The sequence below is a fragment of the Sus scrofa genome, chromosome 9 (genome assembly GCF_054392235.1).
Source record: "Sus scrofa isolate SSC_HxYL_T2T_F1_AM1 chromosome 9, Sscrofa_HxYL_maternal_Yorkshire_Landrace_v2.0, whole genome shotgun sequence".
NCBI classification, from domain to species: domain Eukaryota; kingdom Metazoa; phylum Chordata; class Mammalia; order Artiodactyla; family Suidae; genus Sus; species Sus scrofa.
This window is the reverse complement of record NC_139391.1, coordinates 82,470,316-82,492,898: the sequence shown is the minus strand read 5'-3', so window position 1 is coordinate 82,492,898 and position 22,583 is coordinate 82,470,316. Positions and strand designations below refer to the sequence as shown.

General features: G+C 38.2%; 1 protein-coding gene and 1 long non-coding RNA gene across 9 annotated transcripts in view; one reads left to right on the top strand and one right to left on the bottom strand.

The window, feature by feature from the left end:
* LOC110255476 (uncharacterized) overlaps positions 1–22,583 on the bottom strand; it is a 217,504-nt gene that overhangs the window by 22,286 nt on the left and 172,635 nt on the right. The window contains exons 4-5 of one of the 3 annotated variants that reach the window (XR_014815867.1): positions 4,701–4,855; positions 137–212 (exon numbers count right to left, since the gene is read on the bottom strand). The exons of 1 other annotated variant lie outside the window; for it this stretch is intronic. This is a non-coding gene — a long non-coding RNA (uncharacterized LOC110255476). Of the gene's footprint in view, positions 1–136; positions 213–4,700; positions 4,856–22,583 lie in introns of those variants that run through there. One more of the 3 variants, XR_014815866.1, reaches the window with a different exon arrangement.
* The window catches only part of COL28A1 (collagen type XXVIII alpha 1 chain), a 171,089-nt gene that overhangs the window by 16,425 nt on the left and 132,081 nt on the right, over positions 1–22,583 (top strand). For all 6 annotated transcript variants that reach the window (XM_021063396.2, XM_021063395.2, XM_084977086.1 and 3 more), the window contains 7 exons: positions 5,295–5,315; positions 6,914–6,970; positions 9,307–9,360; positions 11,184–11,225; positions 15,250–15,276; positions 20,538–20,582; positions 22,454–22,498. In XM_021063396.2, coding sequence (XP_020919055.2) covers positions 5,295–5,315; positions 6,914–6,970; positions 9,307–9,360; positions 11,184–11,225; positions 15,250–15,276; positions 20,538–20,582; positions 22,454–22,498 — 291 coding nt within the window. The remainder of the gene's footprint in view (positions 1–5,294; positions 5,316–6,913; positions 6,971–9,306; positions 9,361–11,183; positions 11,226–15,249; positions 15,277–20,537; positions 20,583–22,453; positions 22,499–22,583) is intronic.

Genomic DNA, 22,583 nt, shown 5'->3' with positions numbered 1-22,583 from the left:
TTTTTTGCTTGGGCACTAGCAGTAGGTGGGGAGAGTTCTGCCTACATCGAGGATGATGGGCTCAGCCCCCCAGGGGCTTGGGATGAATGCTTACATGAGCATCCCTTCTGCAGGAAAGGGAAATATGCAGGGTTACCTGGCTCACTGCCTAGCCCTGCCGGTGCCATGATTGAAGGAGTCCTCACCATTGAACTTGAACAGAAGTTTCCAGCCTGTGTGGGAGAGAACCGTGGGGTTGTGATAATGAGTCACCTGTTGCTGCCTGTAGCCGACACAGGACAGGCAGCTCCTTGTTTGGCCAGATGTGTCAGCTCAGGACGTTCATACTCCCTCCAGACACACCCTTGCCAAGAGCTCCTGCCCAAATGAGAACAAAGGCTCTTGGCAGTAGACCCAGGGCGAGACTGTTGTGCTGTCTCTGGGGAAGCTAAAAAATGACCATGCATCTTAATGACCCTGCTCTTCCGTAGCATCCTGTGATTTCAGCTTGTTTGTTCAGATGGAAGATCTGTGAACAAGCCACTTCTTAGAAGGAGGTGCTGCTTTCCAAACAAACTCCAGAGTCCAAAGGGCTTATTAGGCTTTTCAAAGAAAGATATGTCAAGGTTCAATGTTTCAAATTGCCATGATCTAGGAAGCAGAACTTGACTCTTGATTAGGCCATTGGAAAACGTCCACATCTAATCAGTTTCTATTACATCTGTAGTTTAATTTTATAACTTTCTACTTTGAAATAATTATGCAGTTGACTTTTAGAAATAACCTAGTTATAATTTAAGTACAAAACTACATCTATTTTAAGTGCACAATTCCTTGAGTTTTGATAGATATATTCACCCATGAAACTACCAACACAAGTGGGATACAGAACATTTCCATCATCCCTAAAGTTTCCTTTTGTCTCTTTGAAATTTGTGCTTCCCTTGCCCCTGAGATGCTACTGATCTGACTTACCATTCTAGATTAGAGTACACTTTCTAGAACTTTACTTAAACAAGATCAGACCATGTATTCTTTTTGTGTCTGGCTTATTCCGAGCATAAGGGTTTTGAAATTCATCTGGGTTGTTTTTGTGTATCAGCAGTTTATCCATTTTATTGCAGAGTAAACTTCACTTGAATTTATGGACAGGAGGGTCCACAGTGAATAGATTTTGCAGGGCCCCAGACAAATCAAGGAACCACTGCATACTCCTTGACACTTCTAGCAGAAACCCATGAAAACACTTTAGTTCTGAATTACCCGAGAGACCTGATGATTTCAAAATGAAGAAAATATTTGTATTGTTATTTTATTATGATTTACATTAACAGTATTGAAACCTAAATTCAAGCCACTATCCTGATATATTACTTAGTCCTTTAAAAGAGCAAGAGAGAGTACATGGAGATTAAAAAAACTCTTTATTACCTTCAATGGTAAAATTTTTAAAAGCCTTAATGGAAATAAGTGTTGTAACAAATTGGTCTCTCTTCCTCTGGAGATTATTAACAAAAACATCAATTTAGTGTATCCTCTCCCTAACATACCAAGAAGGGATCAACTTGATTTCTCTATCATCTTTAGAGTTCTATATTTCCTTAATTTATTAATTACTGTCTCCTTCCTAGTTTTTCAAAGCTTCCTCTGTTTAGAGTCTTATTTCTGTTCTCTATGTAAGATTTTATAGAGGCTATTCTGCTACTATATTAAGCTGTAAATTTTTTTTTTGTCATAGAGATTGTAATCATTGCCTACTAAGTTCTTTATTCTCATCCCATTTGCTATCATTTTAATAACTTTGGCAACTGCCTCTCATTTCCTCTGCTCCCTTCTCATAGCATTGACCTCCTGATCACTCACAAAATTGGCAATTCCATTCTAGCCTTCCTTTTACACATACATGCCAACATCAAACTCTAACTCCATTTATAAAATGTGCCTTCTTTCGCTCTGGTGAGGTTCTTTTAAACTGCAGAGTCCACCTAGCCTTTAACTGAACATGCCCTTCCCTCTGGCTTTGACCATGTTCTTCCAGCTGTTCTCCACACAGCCTGCCTCTCTGCTTAAGTGAAAACCCTCACTACTTCCCAAGCCCCCAGCTTTGGCCACACAGGTCCATCCATCTGTCCAATCTTTTTAAATGTCCTTCCTCACTCCTCCCTTTGTCTTATTGTTCACATTAGTCTTTATGACTTTTCTCCCTACAAACTTTGACATGTAGAACAGCATTCCATCAATGACTTGGTCCTTTGCCTTCCTTTCTTCAAAATTATCCAGAAAACCCACCTATTCCAACAAACCATCCTGTTCCTTCCCCTTCTGCCCCCTAAATCTAGGATTTTCTTCCCACGTTACTTGTGCACTGTTTTCTGTCACTGGGGTTATAGACTATAAGTGCCCTTTGGGATAGAGCTTTGTTCTTTGTTTGAGACAGTCCTATCTATTGTGCAGTTTTGGGTGCATTTTTGTTTCCACAGAAGTATAAATTCCAGCAAGCACAAAACAAATGAGTTCTAAAAATAATTATTTTGTTGTGTTGTTAATGGTTTTTAAGCCTTGTGAAACAAATTTTTAAAAGGTAATATGGCAAAGCAAAAATTGACTTTTCAAAGGAAAATCTAAAAGAGTGTAAAATTACACATCAGCCACAGCAGCAGCTAAATTCATGAGCTGAAAACTGATAAGGATATTGCTTATTATAAAAAGGTTGTAAAGTGACACAACTTTGATTTTTTTTTAATTTCAGTAGTTATTTTCAAATATTACAACTTGACTTGAATTATTAGTTGTATCATATGTCTTGAACTTCTTTTGTTTTATTTTAGTCTTTTTAGGGCTGCACCCCCGCAGCATAAGGAAGTTCCCAGGCTAGGGGTCGTAGCCTTGGGCCTATGTGCACCACGCCACAGCAGTGCCAGATCCAAGCCACATCCACAACCTGTGCTGCAGCTTGTAGCAACACTGGATCCTTAACCCAGTGAGTGAGGGCAGGGTTCAACTGAACCTGCATCCTCGTGGATACTAGTTGGGTTGTTAACACACTGAACCACAACAAGAACTCCTCTTGAACTCCTTTTAAATTCCTTTTCACTCTCTTGATTTCTCAGAGGAAACCAGGTTTCTATCAACTGTTTTAAATATTTTTACAATTCAAATCACACTTACATATTCATCTGCAACTTGCTTTTTCACTCGTTTTTGGAAATTTATCTATGTTAAAATATGTAATGCTAATACACTGGTTTTAACCGCCAAGTAGTGCTTTGTTTATTCATCCATTCCACTATTGATGGATATTTTAATTATTTCAAATTTTTCATTATTAAAAACAATGAATGCTGAAATATACAGGTACATGAATTTCTCTAGAGGGTGTCTGAAAGGGATGTCAAGTTAACAGGTTCTTGGGCAGCCTAGAGAGAAAGCATGTACATTTTTACTTTCTGGGCACAGCAGAATATTCTGGAGAGGGTAATGCCATTTTATACTAAAACTGTCAGTGTATCTGTATTCCCATTTTACACCTGACCTGTTTCTTAAAGGTACAGCTATCTCATCTGCTTTCAGCCTGATTTTATACTGGCTGGTAATTTAAGATCATTGAGCCTAGAGAGGAGAGAAAGAGAGCCATAGGGGAGACTCTGAATTTGGTACATAGAGTCTTTGACCAGAGTTTCACAGCTCCCGAGACCATGTGGTCAAACTTTCTCATTTTATAGCTGTAGAAAATGACCTAGAAGGATTATATGACTTGCTTAAAGCCATGTGAGTAGATAATGATGGAAACAAGATGAAGACTCTGGATAACACTCAATTCGCAGCCTAATTTTTCCTCCAATTAAATTATTAGAGCCACTTAAAGCATTTTGCTACATCTTTGCTCTAAATGATTAATTTCTATGGAAATAAAGGTAAAGTGAAAACAAAATTAAAAGGATATAGCGTCGCCCATAAAGGTACAACTCTGACTTATCTTTAGCTTCCTCATCACATCCTTTATTTTTTTTGGCTGTGCCCATGGCATGCAAAAGTTCGTGGGCCAGGGATCAAACCTGCACCACAGCAGTGACCCAAGCCACCGCAGTGCCAGACCCTTAACCCCCCACTCCACCAGGGAATTCCTTATATCCTTTATTTTTAACATCTTGCAATAAATATCTTAGTGCTTTTACTTCCATTTTCTTTTCTTTTTTTGTCTTTTGTCTTTCAGGGCTGCATCTGTGGCATATGGAGGTTCCCAGGCTAGGGGTTTAATCAAAACTGTTGCTATGGGCCTATGCCACAGCCACAGCTATGCTAGATCCAAGCCGTGTCTGCAACCTACACCACAGCTCATGGCAACGCCGCATCCTTAACCCACTGAGCGAGGCCAGGGATTGAACCAGCAACCTCATGGTTTCTAGTCGGGTTCGTTTCCGCTGTGCCATGACGAGAATTCCTCCATTTTCTTTTTATCATGTGTAAATGACCCCTCAGATTCAGTCACAAAGCATTAATTTGACACATAACTTCTACCTTAAGAAAGCCATAATTCCATCTGACCTCAGAAAAACTTTTGTGCACTTTTCAGGTAATACCCCACTGAAATCTTGTAGGGTAATTGAGCCTAGATGTTGGGCTAAAACCACATCATGAATTTCTCTAAAATTACGAATTTAGTTTTGAAAAATAGTCTAGTTAATTCAATTCCACGTGGTTAAGTAGGAAATAGCACTGACCTTGGTCAGGTAGCTCAGCTCAGGTGTGTGACCTTAGGCAAGTCACAGTGCTGCTTCTCATTTTCCTTATGACAGAATGAGAGGCTGGACCTCGCTGACTTCTAAGGCCCATTCATATTTCATGAAGTTATCACCCTAAAATTAATGTTTTAATGCTGAAAAAGAAATACTATCTTCAGTATAGAGGTAGAAAAATAAAGAGAAAATATGCCATTACACATTTGCCTAAGTCTATGTAAACAGAAGTGAGAAATTTCTTATTATTACTGATTAAGCTTATAGCCAAGCTATGGAGATTATACAGCTGATAAAAGAAACAAAAGATAAAACACAGGGTGCAATAGGATAAAGTTCCTAGAAAAAGACCTTCATTTTTAGTGAACATTAGTTCCCTTCATGTCTTCTATTAGTATATGGCTCAGAGCTTTTCTTGGGTGGATGGCTGGGGCTTTATTGCTTTTACAAATTTTAAAAGGCTGAATTACTATTCTTCTTGGAAATTGCATATCCCATAGGGAATAATTAAGACGAATAAGAAGCTGGAAGCAGAACCATGATTTGAGTTAATGCTTCATTTTTTTTTTCTCCTCCTAGGATACCTTATTTGAAAAGAAGGTAAGCACCACATGCTTTGATTACTAAGAATTACTCTAAAAGCTCACATAATCAAATCAGCATTATAATTCACATTGGAAGATAAGGCATGATTAAATAAAAAGGCTTAATTCTTTTTTAAAATGAGCCACTCTATTTTAAGGCAGCCATTTGATTTCTTTTATGCTGTCATATCCACTGCCGGTTGGAAAGTATAGAAAAAGAGGAAATATTTAAATGATTTTAGAGAGTGATTTTAGAAATTAGTGATAACCAATGAACATAGAACTTTGACATGACTTCCTTTATTCTAAGCATGTCTCAACACCAGCTATTCATGGGGGTCCTCTACTCTGGGAAGTGTGCTTGGTGTTGGCCAGGGAGAAGTAGGCAATATTCCTGGCTGAGGGACTGAGCTCAGAGTCAGCCTCTGCTGCCCACTGTGTAACTAAGCTCATTGTCCTTCCTGATGGTGGTAACCAAATCAAGTAGTAAAGGAAGCTGGCCAGTATGGGATGGATGGTACTCAACACAATAGATGACTGTCAGCTTGCTGAGGAGTCCTGTACCAGATGTGCATTTCTGGGCAAAGAGTTTGGAACATCTGAACTTTGTTTGATAAACTGCCTCTTTAACATAAGGAGATTTACAAGTAAGATGGTGCTAGGATAGCCAACTGAAGCTTGTAGAGCTCCATGTCTCACTGAATCAAACATGGTCAGATACACCATTATTTCATGTGCCATTAAAACAACAACCAAAAAAACCCCTCTGCCAATTAAACTATGATACCGTGCCTCCTTATCAATTATAATTTTCCATTTTATAATTATGGTAAATGTCCTTTTAGATTTACTTAGATACAGATTTTTAAATCCTATTCACTTTTGCGCACACATATAAGGGAAAATACAAGCAAACTAAATTGATTATTTCTAAATCTTATTAACATTCAAAGTGGAAATCTTCTGAATCATTTTTTGCCTCAGAGTCATTGATGCCTTTGTTTTTCTCCCTAACACTGGCCTCTGTGCCACCAAAAATGTTAGTGATGCAGTAGTTCTTGCAAGTGCTCCAGTAGTGTCTTAGGAGTTTTCTTCCATCTCATTCAGGAAATGTTGAAGTGCCTATGCAGAAAATACCAGCTTTGTCATGGTTGAGCCTGATTCATGTAAGGCACATTCTGATTTCAAAGATGTGAAAATAAGGAAAAATATGTATCTTAGAATTGATGAAAGTATGGTATAAGTCAAATGTTTTCCTTTGTTGCGTAAAGGAATTATTTCGTATATTATTGAGCTTGGATGTGTTGTATAGAAGATAAACAGTAGAAATTCCAAAAGTCCACTGAAAATGTTTCTTTCCCCCTTTTAACTGGCAATATATATATAAGTGGGATGTCTATTTTATTTAACCATGGTCAACATTTAATAATACTTTATTAGCTGGCTCATCCTAGAGCTGTTTTTCTAGAATAATTTAATAGGGAGAGCAAACACTCCATAAATTGACAAGGGAAAAGTTTCTTCAAGGGAGTGTTCCATTTAGCTATGTACTGAATGGGATTTAAAATGCTCTATTTCACTGTGTGTTAATATCATATTTCATTATTGATTTAGTGTGAACGCAAGATTTGTGAATGTGAGAAGGGGGATCCAGGCGATCCAGGGCCTCCTGTGAGTATATTTCTTCTTTGAATTTAGGGTCAAGTCAGGGAGTCCTCGCGATGACAGCTCCACTCTGAAAACACCGGGGCTGTTCTGTGCTGTTGAAAGGCAGTTGTGTGCAAAGAGCAGCAGAAACGGAAATGCTGTTTCTTTCTTTTATTCCTAAAGGGATACATTCCGTCCTTGAATAAGCCTGGGATTTTACTGACCTGAATGGAGGGCAGATTTGGTTTGAAATGATGAAGTTGTTTCCACAAAGGACATTTCAGCATCCCTTCTTTTTCTTTTTTTTTTTTTTTTTTTTTTTTTTTGCCTTTTTGCCTTTTTGCCTTTTTGCCTTTTCTAGGGCCGCTCCTGCGGCATATAGGTGTTCCCAGGCTAGGGGGTTGAATGGGAGCAGTAGCCGCCAGCCTACGCCAGGGCCACAGCAACGCGGGATCCAAGCTGCGTCTGCAACCTATACCACAGCTCACAGCAACGCCAGATCCTTAACCCACTGAGCAAGGCCAGGGACCGAACCCACAACCTCATGGTTCCTAGTCTGATTCATTAACCACTGTGCCACGATGGGAACTCCTCAGCATCCCTTCTGATGTGACAGTTAGGGCCAGAATGTCTCAAATACTGAACCAAAAATATGTAAAAAGAGCTCACACAAGTCCTCAGTGCTCTAGGCAGAGCCTTATCCTACTCCACCTCGAAACAAGTGACACAGACCTCTCTAGAAGTTACCCGTGTCTTCACACATATGTAAGGCAACACCCAAACACCTCGTTTGTGAGAAAGCTGGTCAAGAGGCTTTGGGGATTAGAGTGAATTGTGTGAAATGGAAGGCACCACTTGGCAACAAATGGTAAATGGCAGGATTTATTATGACGACCCAATACTTGAAAAGATAATTCCAAAGGAGTGCTTCCTTTGTCTTCTGACTGGATATCTGATAGGGGCCATGTCTGTGCTGGAAAAGCACTGGAAATGCCATCATAGTGACTGGAGATGCTGAACATTTTCTCTACCACACACCTTCGGATGCCTCCACGCTGCTCCTTCAGTTATGCATTTATTCTCTGACTTCAAACTTAAAGGTCAAAAGCCCTGTGGAGATATTTCACACACACACAAAAAGTGCATGGATAAAGTTTTTGAACTGACCCTTGTATTTGGGGGTGAGGAGGGAAATGCATACAGTGAACTCTTAGACTATGACACATTTTCCCTTGAGTCTTGGGTCTAAAGCCTATATTTTTTCAAACCATTCTACCAATCAAGGCATTAGAAAGTGGGAGTGTTTTGTACCACTTGATAATGTGTCAGTCCGTAGAAGTTGATTTTGGCCAAAGCAAAGGTTTAAACTTTTTTTTTTTTTTTTTTTTCTTTTTTTTTTGCCACGACCACAGCATGTGGACGCTCCCTGGCCAGGGATGGAACCCACAGCAGAGCAGCAACTGGAGCTGCTGCAGTGACAACACAGGGTCCTTAATCCACTGAGGCACAGAGGAACTCCACAGAGGTTTAACTTGACCTTCCTATAAAGTCTTAGTTTATACTTATTATGCAAAGTGATTGCCTTTTGCTTGGGATATTCAACTATATATTTTTTCTTCTCTTTTCTTTTTCTTTTTATCTTTTTTTTTTGTCTTTTTGCCTTTTTCTAGTGCCGCTTCCCACAGCATATAGAGTTTCCCAGGCTAGGGGTCCAATGAGAGCTGTAGCAACGCAGGATCCAAGTCGCATCTGTGACTTACACCACAGCTCACCTTAACGCTGGATCCTTAACCCACTGAGCGAGGGCAGGGATCAAACCAGCATCCTCATGGATGCTAGTCGGGTTCGATAACCACTGAGCCACAATGGGAACTCCTCAATTATATTTTAGAATAAGCGGAAAGGAAATTTACAATTGCTGAGCTAATCTGACAATTTCAGTCACTCAGTACTGTTGGAACAGATTGCTGTTTTACTGTTTTAATAGGGATAGCCACAGAACTATGTTATTTAACACTGATTGAATGTTTCCAAAATCAATTCACAGAAAAGTGAGATTTTTGGTGGTTTGATAATTGGAAAATAACATGCCATTCTGGAACAGGATTGAAGAGCTCCCTTCTCCCGTCTTTTGAGATTCACTCTTGGACATCAGGGAGAGAGAGAGATTATCTTTTTTGAACAAATCTAGAGACTCTGCCTAGTTAAGATCAGTGTGTAATAGAAAAGAATAGAGTTGGTAGGAAGATTTTTTTTTAATTACAATCTTCCCTCATTTTACAGAATGATCAGAAATTAATGTAAGACGTAGGAAACTAAAAGAATGCCTGCTCCATATAATCTTTTTCCCTTCCCTTCAGGGTACACATGGAAACCCAGGTATCAAAGGTGAGCGAGGACCAAAAGGAAACCCGGTAAATGAATAAACAGCTTTCCTTTAAAGCAATGTGTCTACTTCTAGTTCCTTTTAAAGAATGAAAGTTAAGAAAATAAAGCATTGCAGTATGTGTCAGGGCCAAACTGATGATTCCTGTGAAGAAAACAGGCTGTTCCCACATTATCTACTTGGTTTGTGTAAACCTGTGTTTACAAATTTTGAGAGATATATGACCATTTTAGTCAATAAGTTGAAGAAACCTAGGGAGTTGAATAAAAGAAACTTGTTCTTAAATAATGACAACCTACATTAATTACTACAGTGTTGCATGAATCACTAACACATATTCTATGACAGATTGCCATTGGCACTTGTGAATTTTAAGTGCCTACTTTATGACTATCTAACTTATAATAACAATAGAAGAAAACATTGGGTTGTCTTTTACTTCCCGACCTTCTTCAGGCATTTTCTCAATTTTTTTTTTTTTTTTTTGTATACCCATCAAAAAAAAAAAAAATCTAGATTAATTTTAAAAAAATCACTTCATTGTTGGGATGATGGTATTCCAAGTTCAAGAGCAACTGAAGGTGTCATAGGAGCCAGACTAGCATATATAACTATGTGAAAATTTAAGAAAAATTGTATATAATGAAAAATAATAATTAAAGAGGAAAATATATGGGGAAATGTTTATATCAAGTACAATGGACATTGGGTTAATTGCTATAGTACATAAAGACTATAAAACTGATGAGAGTATATCAATTATCATTAAATGGTCAAAGGACAGAAAAAATTTTCAAGTGAGGAAATAAACCCGGTGAGTAAAGAAATAGAAAAAAATGTTTAATTTCACTGGATAATGACTGAAATTTAAATCCAGACATTGAGCTATCCTTTACTACTAATTATTTGCATTTTAGAAACATTGGATTCTAAGGCTGTGGGTGACTTTTTTTGGGGAGAGGGACACAATTTTCTAGTTCACACAATTTTTTTCTGTATTTTACATTAAAAACCATTTCTTACAGCAATTAACACAGGAATAGTAAAACCATAATAATTAGTGATAGCACTATGGTGGTGAAATTGGCTTCTTTTTCATTGCAAAGATAACTTGACACAAACATTTGGGGAGGCAGTTAGGCAATACATAGGATCATTCAAATACTCAAAATTTTAATTCCAGTAACTCCATTTCTGAGAATATATTTAGAGAGGTAATGTATAATATAGTAAGTTAGATGCATGAAAATAATTTTGCCAATTGCTTTTGTCAAAGAAAGGAAATGTAAAGCCTCCTTGGGTGGCTTTACAACACACACCCCTTCATTCACCCTCTTTGTTTGGGTCTGAATTGATGCCCATCATGTCTTCTTTTTGTTTCGTTAAATACCTGTTGTAAGTCTTTGTGCCCATTTCATTTATTTGGCTTGTAATTTTGTGCCACATAATATATTTTCCCAAGTCTTGCTGAAATCAAGCAATCACTCTTAAGGACATTTTGGAAAACATTCCAAAGACCCTTGGAGAAAAGCCAGAGTGGCTGGCTCCAAGTGGGTACAACAGCCTATATTTGAGAACAACGGCTGTGTTGTTAAACCAGAATGCAAGATGTGGCATAAGTTGTGAAAACGTACCTGGATTCTGCACCCTATACATCTGGATTTAGTCCAAAGGTTAAAGGCTATCTCAGCTGCTATTTCCTTCCTTGGACTGCTTGGTGGATGGCCCAGGCCAAAAATATTTTCCCCTTTGGGTTAACCTATTCATCGGGAATTCTGAATAGTGCATTTTGTTGGACAATCAGTCACTCTGCAGGCCCATGGAATTTTGACTGTTTTTTTGTTGTCATAGGGTGATGCTCAAAAAGGGGAACCTGGAGAAAGAGGCCCAGGGGTATGTACACAACTGGAATGCCTTCCTAAGAAGTAATCCCAGGATGCTAACATTCTCTAACGGATCATTCTGACTCCTATATTTTTCAAGTGCAAAAATGCTTTATGTCCACGTGTGCTCTTGATGACTCAGACAGGCAATCAAATAGATACGACTTTAGAAGTGGAAATGTGAGGGAAAAATACTCTGTTCAAAAGGAGTGATGATAGGATAGGGGTGGTCCAGCACATGACATCCCTAGATACTCAATTTGAAATTTGTGAAAGGTTCAAGTAAGAAAAAATATTTTACTTTGCTTCTTGTGATTTTTTTTTTTAAGAGTTAAGTTAAAATTCTGGGAACATAAGAATTACATAATCTCAGCTATGCTTTTGTAAACCCATTTCTACAGACAAAAGAAGAGATCATTCTAGTTAATTTATTACCCCTAAAATTAGAAGATGTCAGAGATTGTCTGAGAAATAATTATAGTACATTTCTTCTTTTGCCTTTTCCTGGGGAATTGCAGCCCTGTAGCAAATAGCAGAGAAGTGTGCAATGACTTAAAACAAGGCTGTGTTACATTTCTCCTCTTAGCTAGTTTTTTTGGATGAAAGCCCAGGGCTCAGACTCAGAGGTTTTAAAGAAGATTCTCTTGGCATTTTTAATTAACTCATGAAAAAGCCTGATAGGAAATTTGATAATTTCAATGGAAATTCCTTCAGAAATGTGTGCTGTTCATTCAGGAAACAGTTCTTAAGTGTCTTCTATACATAAAGCACACTGTCAGGTGAAAATAAAATTAAGATAAAGGACTTAATTTTTGAAAACTTCATTATCTTGGAGGAGAGGTAAGATCTTTAAAATAGCTATGATATGAAGCAGAATGTCAAAATGTTGTAAACATTGCCTGCACAAAGTACTACAGGCATTCAGAGGCAATTAGACCCATTAGGGCAGATTCTATGAGGTGACCCCTAGCATTGGGCCAGGGAAACACAGAACTGGAAGGTGGAAGGGGCAGGCATGGAGCTGGAGAGTGTTGAGTAGCAAACAGAGGAAGGGCAGTGTATAGGGGAAAGGTGAGGGGGGTGCCTAGAGAGAGGTATTGTCAGATAGGGCTCGAAGGTAGGAGTGGGTGCTTCATGTTGGCTAGCAGGCTGGGCTTTGCTGGGTGATGGGCACCCCCGATCCTGAGATTTTGGATGAAGTGCATGACCTAAGAGCTGTGTATTTAGAAGATGAATCAGACCTGACTCTATAAGAGAAACTGAAGTGGGAACAAGCAGAAGGAAGGAGCACTTTGTAGAAGGTTTGTTGCGACAATCTCTATGAGAAGTAATGGAGACACTAGTCATGGCTGCTTTGGTCAGTGGGAAAGCCACCAGCAACGTGTGCTGGCCGAGCAGTTGAAACAAGGACAGCTGTAGTGGAGGTGAGCTATTGGAATAAATGACACCCTGAATTGTGATGACAGTATCAAAATGAAGATGAGCTAAGTATCTCACCGCCAATTTAAAAATACTAAGTGTTAAAAACAGCACTTTGGGCCTATTGGGATAAATAAAATACGTGATGAAAAATTAATTTCACCTGTTAATTGTTACACTTTTGAAGTGGCTATTGAGGAATTCAGAATGGCACATGTGGCTCACATTGTATCGAACGGAACTAGGCTACAGTGATGACAAAGTAGAAAGCAAGAGAACACTGTGAGAACCAGGAAAGGTTAGAAACGAGAGGATGTGTCCCTGGGGCACTGAACAAGATTTACTGAGCACTTGCGCTGGGTCCATCTTTTAGGTGTTGGGAATACAGGTATGAGTAAGGTGGATCATTTCTGTTTCATAAAGTGTTCGTGTAGAGGAGGTAATAAGTAGAACCAGTGAACAAGGACTCCAGTCAGTGAAAAGTGTTATGAAAACATAAAATAAGGTCATGAGGGGGTTCTAGGCAGAAAGGGCAGTAGGAACAAAAGGTGTGAACAAACTTGGCGGGTCCAGGAAATGGGAAGAGAGCCAGAGCTTGAGGCAGAGTGGGTGGGAGGCAAGGCTGTAAGGTAGGCAGAGGCTACATCACAGAGGACCTTGCTGGCCAGGGTAGGGAGAGTGGACTTAAAGCTGAGTGCCCTGGAAGCTGTTGGAGAACTCTCACTGGTTGGATTGAAAGAATGGAAGGGGCAAGTAGAGAGAAAAGATGATTATTAACTTTTGATTCTGTAGGTTCTGAAATAGGGTGGTACCATGCATAGAAACAGGGAGGTCAGAAGCAAATTTTGCAGAGACCAATGAGCGCAGTGTTGAATATCTTAAATTTGAATATTAAAAAACTAGTAATTAAGGTGCCCTGAAAGGAAGAAGGAAAGCTGAGAGTGACTAAACAATAAATTGATCAGAGATTTCAATAAATAAATAAATAAATGAATAAATAAATAAATAAATGGGAAAAAAGAGAGTATGCTATAAAAAGCAACATTTCTCTATTTTTGTAAACTGTACTGGCTCCTTCCTAAGTACAATCTTAAGTCTTTTAACATAAAACAATGACGGAATTTTATTTATTTATTTATTTATTTATTTATTTATTTGTCTGTTATTTGCCATTTCTTGGGCCGCTTCCATGGCATATGGAGGTTCCCAGGCTAGGGGTCTAATCAGAGCTGTAGCCACAGGCCTACGCCAGAGCCACAGCAACTGGGATCTGAGCCGCGTCTGCACAGCTCACAGCAATGCCGGATCCTTTAACCCACTGAGCAAGGCCAGGGATCGAACCCCCAACCCCATGGCTCCTAGTCGGATTTGTTAACCACTGAGCCATGATGTGAACTCCAACAGTGATGGAATTTTAAATATGGTGGTGTGTTATTAGGGAGGGATGACACCCCAAGATTTCTGAGATTGGAAGGCCAGCCTTTTCTAGTGCTGCAAACAGAATTGTTTTTATAAAGAACCACAACTATCTTCATGTGGCCTTTAATTGCAAGCACAATACTAAGCCTTAAACCACTTATGAGAATAAGTCTTTCTAGCATGGATTAAATTGCAGTGTAACAATTTTTCTTTTGACTCATTCTACTTTCATCTTCCATTCCTCACTGACTGCACATTTGGAGAAAAGTGTCATTTCCTTCCTAAAGTTTCTCTTTTTACCTTTCCAAAAAAAAAGTCATACAGCACAAAATGTTGTACTGTGACTCAACTATAATAATAGCTTGTTTATTTCATTGATTTCTCTAGTTCACTTAAAATATGTCTCACAATTCTATTCTCATACTTGGCAACTATAGCTGTATGAGAAAAATACATGATTCCATTAGAAAAAGACTTGATGTTGCTTAAAGTTGGTAATTTCCCAGTCTGTTTAATATTCGTGTTGTATCACTTAAAGGGCTCATGGGTAGCGAGACAATGGAGAAGGCTGTCCTGGATTCCCTCGAGCCACACATAAGAGCAGCAGAAGCACCGGTCCCTTATTTAGCATGAGATAAAATATAGTAACTTAAAGGTCACTGTCTCATTAGGGCTGATAAAGGAACCATTCATTTCCTTGACGTTCCATATTCTAGACCAAATCTGAAAGGAGGACCTTAACAGATATAAATATTTACGGACATTTTAAAGGCCATTATCTCAGCTCCTTTTCAAAGCCAATTTTTCTAACAGTCTCTGGGAAACATCCTCAGTTGTGATAGTTCATAGTTTAAAAGTCAGTATAGCAATTTTGAAAGGGTTATTATAAATTGTCACTTCTACAAGGGGTTTCAGCATATAGTTTCTTCTTTAGCTTTGGACCAAAGAGTAAGAGATGGGGTTTGAAAAATGTGTGGAACTAAGAATAGAATGTAATAAAGGGAAAACTAGGGTCTTTTATTCTCCCCTACTCTATGCACATTCCCTAGTGCAAAGAGAAGTGAAAGAGCTTACCTTTATACGGTCTTATTTTCCAAGCCTGTACAGATGTGTTTTTTTATACTTTATAAATGTAAAACATCAGCTACTTCCTCCAACTATGTTTTCTAACATATTTTACTTTTCTTTTTTAACAGGGAATCCCTGGGTACAAGGGTGAGAAGGTAAGCTGGTAACAACAAATACACCAGATATTCATAAAGAAAAATTATATTTATATACCTTATAGAAGTTATTTTTCTTTATTTTTGTTAGTAGAGATTCCCAAACTCCTAAGTATATTCTAAAATAGCAATAGAACTTAAGAGTTGGGTGCAGTTATAAAGGATGGAAGGTAGATCCCTGAGATGAGAATCCAGCCTCTCTTAGCCCTGCAAATGCGAATTCCTGATTTTTAACAGCCCTGCAGAATGGGTACCCAGACCAAAAGTTTCTACCAACAAACAGATGTGATAACATGGTAATTAGGTTGCTCCCCTGGTGCTTAACTTCCTATGAAACGTAAACACAAGATCCTCTCATGGGGGAAAAAGGATCTACTTCAGTTCAGGAGTATAGAACTACTTATTCCATTCAATCCGGCATCTTGGTCGAGTTGCAGGGGGAGTCAGTGTGACAGACAGACCGACAAAGGTTATGGTTGGTAGATTATTTTGTGATTACTTGCAAATTACAAATTAGGAAATCAAACTGATTTGAAAGAAATGAATGTATTAGATTGGAGCTTGGGCTCCTTTGAGAGTGTTCAGTGGTTCATTCACAAGTTTCTGCCACTATTATTATATGCTCTCTGTTATCAGATTTTCTGTTGGAAATCAAAACATGTCCTCATCATCCATCCTTTCCTACAACCCTCAGAGCTGGGCCAGAGGCCTTGCACTTTAGAGGGTCCAGCTCTGGTTCTCCTCCAGCCTTCTCCCTCAGGATGGAGCCAGCAGTCTGCAGGGAGAGAGGTCTGTGTCCCTTCTCCTGGATTATGCTTTTGGTAACCAATCCACCAGAAGTCCCTGTAAAATGTCCTGGGCCTGTTTTGAAGGCTCAAACACACCTCTTTCCCATGTCTGTCTTCTTCCTAGGCTGGAGGGAAACCAAATGGAAGCGGAAGCTTTGTTGGGACAGGAGGGGCCTGGTGGGGGCTTTGTCATGCTGCCTGGGGTGGCTTTATAGACACACGTGCTCGCTCATTTTTGCTGTGGCAGGAACTGGTGGGAGAAGCGAAGTTGGAGCTGGGCCTCCCACATGGACCTCAGAGGAACTCCAAAATTCTTTAACTCGTAATTCCTTTTAAAGATATGTTGGTCGAGAAAGGAAGCTAGAACATTACTAGTTTATTAGCTTGATTTGTGCCTTTCAGCTATTTGGATACAGTGTTAGTGGACCTCTGCTTGCATTCTTGCCCTGGGCCCTGTAAACATTGGGGTAAACTTACATGCAGACAAATACATAGATCCCCAAACACTGGAAATGTCAGGCCTAAAACACGAAGAGTAGCAAATGCCATGATTCTGTACTTAGGCATATGAACCTGGACAACTCAGTATCTTAGAGTGTCTTTCTTCATCTGAATAAAACCTGGTTAATTCAGGCCTCCCTAATTTACAGGATGGCAGGGGAATCAAATAGAATAATTGATGCAACCACGTATTGTAAGTTATTTGCTTGTCTATACACATAAGGTGCTATTTTAAAGAGGCAGGAAAAGAATGATCATATAGGAAAGTTAAGAAAGTTTCATGATTGTAAAATTGTCCTATATGTAATTGAAGAAAATTATGCAGGCTCCCCCCACCCCCATCTTGATTTATACAGTAAGCTAATTGTCAACACAGGAAACTTTCTTATATTTCTTGGAAAATATTCCCTTAAACTTCTGGGAAATAATGGATTCACTGGAAGAATTTTCATTTGGAAAATATAAGCTGTTAGAGCGAAAGGACCCTGAACCATTGACATTCAAACCAGAATTTCACCAGGAGAAGCAGCATTAGAAATCAGAGGCTGGGAACAGAGCTAATCTGTTCAGAGTTTCTGAAGCACTTACTCTTTGGAACTTTGTAATTGTGACCATTCCACAGGGATCACTGAGGCCACCAAAAAAGAAAACGCCTTTGCAGAGGCAAATAACATGAGAACAATATTTTCATTGATGGAAATCTGCCTCAAAACCAATACTGTTCCTCAGGACCCTATAGCTAACAAATCTATCTGGACAAATGGAATGTAAATTCTGGCCAAAAATTCTTTGAGCATATTTATGGTACTTTTCTGTTTTATATTTTGGTGGTTGGCTCATTTTATTTCCATTCAACATTCTTAAATTAATTGCTTTCTAACTGATTCTTCAAGAGTTATTTTCCATTTGCATTCAGAAATAAATGTTCAACTTGTTTTAAGGGAAAGCTCAGTTTTTTTCCCTGGGTCAGTTTAACTCACAATATGATGTGACAAGAGAACAGACTGCTTTTGAACAGAGGCATGGTTGGATCTAAGAATTGTACCACCTTCTTTCCTCCTCCTGATGCCAGCAGTACCCCATGCAGGACCATAAACAGAAGTGTCAGATTAGTGGAAGGTAACTTGCTGACCATGGCAGTGTGCCCTGTTCAGCTGTGGGTGGCTAAGGAAGAGCATGGACTTGGGAGTCTAACAGGGTCAAGCTTGTGGTCATGAGCAAGCTATTCAATCTCTCAGAACTTCGTTTTCCTTATGTAAGGATGGATATATATGTATATATACACACACACAAACATATACATACTGGGAAGTTCCCAGTATACATACACATATGCACACACATATATATACACATATACATTCACACACATATATACACACACACATATACTTTCTGAGGCTGTTTTGAAGATCAACAATAACATGAAAGTCTTGGTACATATTCTGCAGCCATAACTGGTGGTCACAATTGTGACTTCCCTTCTTAGAGCAAAGTGAAGTCTAGGCTGGCTCTCAGTCTACGAACTGTTTATTGCTATTTTGCAATGAAATAAAGCTTGCACCAGAAGATAAATCTACTGTATCACTAAACATACTGTTTAATTCAGCTGACATTTGTTTTTCACATCAGGACTTCCTTAATGAAGGAGGCAGGGCTTTGATGTACATTCTAGTACAAGTTCCTTATGTCATTGTGTAGCGGCACTTGAAGTTGCATGCTTCAGAGCAGCACAGAGATGATGAAGTAGCAGCAGAAGCAGAAACAAGCAGTGAGGGCTTTGCACTTGGAGTCATTTGCTGGCATAAACATATATGTAAATCATTTAACCCTAGTGACAGAATTGCCTTATCTTAATGTGAATTGCTTTGAGGCTCAGGATACATGTAGATATATATGGGCACCTTGAAAATTCTAACTTTAGTTGTTTTTCTAATTAACTTTGCTACCATTTCTAATTATTGGAAATCTGATATAATGGATTAGTATTCAGAGTTCCCAATTGTCATTCTATCTGAACAAGTTACCTAACTTTTTTTTTTTTTTTTAAAAAAAAAACGTTTTAAGGCTGCACCTGTGGCATATAGAAGTTCCCAGGCTAGGCGTCAAATTGGAGCTGCAGCTGCTGGCCTATGCCACAACCACAGCAACACTGATCTGAACTGCATCTGTGACCCACACCGCAGCTTGCAGCAATGCCTGATCCTTAACCCACTGAGCAGGGCCAAAAATTGAACCTGCATCCTCATGGATGCTATGTCAGGTTCCTAACCCACTGAGCCACAATGGGAACTCCTACTTAACCTTTTTATTTTTATTTTTTAATTTTAATTACAGTTGATTTATAATGTTCTGTCTATTTCTGCTGTACAGCAATGTGACTAGGTCATATATATATATATGTGTATATATATATGTGTGTATATATATGTATATATGTGTGTATATATATGTATATATATATGTGTGTATATATACATATATATATGTTTTTTTTTTTCTTTTTCTCACATCATCCTCCATCATGTTCCATTACAAGTGACTCGATATAGTTCCTTGTGCTATATAGCAGGATCTCATTGCTTACCTACTCCAAATGAAATAGTTTGCTTCTACTAACCCCAAACTCCCAGGCCACCCCACTCCCTCCCCCTCCTCATGGGCAACCACCTTAACATTTTTAAATCACAAATTTTCAGTCTATGAAACTGGGCTAATCATATCTACCTCAGACAGTTAATGTTAGATTAACTGAAATAATGTCTGTAAAATAACATTAATAATAAGCTGTAAAACATAATTTCAGTGTTAGTTTTTTCCCATTAATATTCCAGGAAAGGCAGGACAGTAGATTGTGGTCATATAAAATGCATGACTCTCTCGCTCATTCATCATGGCTCCTTTTTCTGCCAAGCCAGGGTGTGCTCTCAGAATCTTTCTCTTCCAGTTCTCTGGGCAAACACTACTGATGGACAAAGCTGGTGCTAGAGCATGGAGTGTTGTGGAAAAAAAGAGGGACCCTGAGTCTGGTAGACCTGGGATCAGACTTTGATTCTCCTCACTAGTTATATGACGGAGGATAGTCATATTGTCGAGCTTAAATTTTCTCATGTATAAAATAAGATGAGGGTGAAGGGGATTAAGAAGTAAAAACTGCTGGTTATAAAATAAGTCAGAGGGATGCAATGTACAGCACAGGGAATATAGTCAGTATTTTACAATAACTTTGTGTGGTGTATAATCTACAAAAATATTGAATCATTATATTTTGTACACCAGAAGCTAATATACTGTAAGTCAACTACAATAATAAAAAAGACATCAATGGATCAAATTGCAAAAAAAAAAAAAAAAAAAAAAAAAAAGAAAGAATATTATAAAACTGATCTCATTGGCCTGTAATATGGATTCAGTTACATATGTAGGAGTTCCCGTTGTGGCTCAATGAAAATTAAACTGACTAGTATCCATGGATGCGGGTTTGATCCCTAGCCTCGCTCAGTGGGTTAAGGGTCTGGTGTTGTCTCAAGGTGCAGTGTACGTTGCAGATGTGGCTTCGATCTGGTGCTGCTGTGACTGTAGAGTAGGTGGGCAGCTGCAGCTCTGATTCCACCCCTAGCCCAGCAAGTTCAATGTGCAGCAGTGTGGCCCTTAAAAAAATTACATGTGCAGAGGGCAGATAATATATGGTAGATGTTCAGAAAACCTTAGTTTCTTTCCTTCTAATTTCATCCGTGTCTCAAAAATGTTAAACCTCATTAGGTGGTATCACTAATTTTATTCTGTCAAGTTAAAAATGACTCATGGATAACATTTTTCAGAGTGCAATGCCCAAACAACCTACAGTACTGGGAATAAAGTGGTGTGTAATTCCTTAGACATGTCATAAGATCCTACTGGGAATCTTTTAAAAAGAATTTTAACACTGAATGACTGCAAATGTCTTACTTATTTCATGTATTTATTTTTTAGGGTGAACTCGGAGAATGTGGCAAACCAGGAGTTAAAGGTGACAAAGTAAGGAACGTGTTTTTAAAATGCTAATAGCTCTGATTCCTTTGGGACTGAGTTTCCTTAAGAGGAAATTCCTGGGTTGCTACTAGAATTGAAGAGTCATTGGCTTAATTTTCACATCTGTAAACCATGAAGCAGAAAACAAAGCCATACCTAACTTTACTTAATGGAGAGCTCAAATGCCTTTCTTAGGGATCATTAAGACTTTGCCCTGTGGACCCTAATCTTTGAGGCCAGGCCTACTGAAGGTTTTGGTGAAAAGACTCATTTAACTAGTAAAGTCAATTCAAACTCCAGCTGGGTGAAAGCAGAATTGTTTTCCAGATGTAAACACTGAGAATAAGCACCTTCCAAAGTAGAGTGAGGAAATCTATGAAGCACCTTAATGACAGTTATCAATCATGTGGAAGAACTACACATAAATAGGGGTTTGAAATTTGAAAATGCAGCAAGCCACAGATAATTGGGTATTTACCTTTCATTAAAAATAAATATGAATAAAATATTTAAACTGGAGACAATATTAAAATGTTAAGGATTTCCTTAGTGGACCAGAAATACGTAAAACGTAAGTGAATTTGAAACATGATAAAGGGTCCAAAAAAGTAAAGAGTAAAAGTAAATATTTTTCATTATAGTTAAGGACTATTAACAGCATGACACCAAGATACCAAACTCTTTCAGTGTCTATAGTCTAATTGCAGGAAGATCAGGAAGAGAAAATGAGACAGAAAGTGAAAAAAAAAAAAAAAAAAGAAAAAAGAAAATAGTGACACTGGCCTATGTAACTAAACAGTTTAAATAGCTTGAGACTTTCTGAAAGTTTTTAAACTACTGCAGAGTTAAAGGTCAGGTAAATCTGAAAAATGTAGGCTTGGTAGTTATCTCCGGGCAAATTGAAAGTGTTATAATGAATGGATTCTTCCTGGAGGATAACTGAAAATGGGACATGGATATGGACTTAGAAAATACAGAAGGGATACATATAAAATAGACCAAAAATGAAAGGCAGACAATAACTGGGAAAACTACTTGAAATAAAAATGGGTAAAATATAGTTCATTGACTAAGATGCTGGGATTGTCAAATGCCTCATTACTGTCTGTGACAAAAAGAAAAAATACTGCCAACTATAAGATGCAATTGACTGCATGATGTATCTCAATTTCAGAGATGCAAAAATCTGAAAAATCACATCTTTAGAGTCAATGAAATATAGTGTCCTTGAGATCAGGTGTTCACACAAGTTTTTATATAAAACACACAAAGAACATGAAGAAACACAAAAGAGGAAATATAAATGGCTAATAAATTTTTAAAAATCCAAACACATTAGCAATCAGATAAGTAAAATTAAAACATTAAAATATTATTTCACTTATTAAATCAATAAACACTGAAATAATATATAATACTCAGTGTTGATAGGTATTCTGTCAGATGAAGATGCACCCTCTCTGTTCAGGTAGTGAGAATGGAAATCTGAACAAACTTTATGCAGAGTAATCTAGACATCGTGGAAACTCATGAAATTGTTAATTCAACTGACATTGCTTTGTTGGAAGGAAACAGTATTCTACCAAGTTAATGATTTCTAAGGATTTTTAAGAATTTTTTAAAAATTCTGATCAAAATGTCAATATAGAGGCAAAAGACTTACATCTAAAATCATATTTTCATGGAGTTTGTTTAATAAAGGAGAGTTGGAACCCAAATTGGCTTGTTAATTAGGATGATGAATCTGTTGGGCTAGTGTTTTGGATAACCTGGGAAGACTGGCAATTACTGAGAACACATTCCTTTCAACCCCACTTAAAATTATTGCAAGTTAAAGATGGATATTTAGAGCAACTTACCATAATTTTATTCCATAGGGATCTCCAGGGCCATATGGACCAAAGGGTCCCAGAGGACTTCAGGTAAGGAGGTGATAACCAAATTTGAGTCTGTGCTAAAATCCCATAGGAAGCTTTTAAAATCCCTTTGTCCACTTGCACCCTCTAT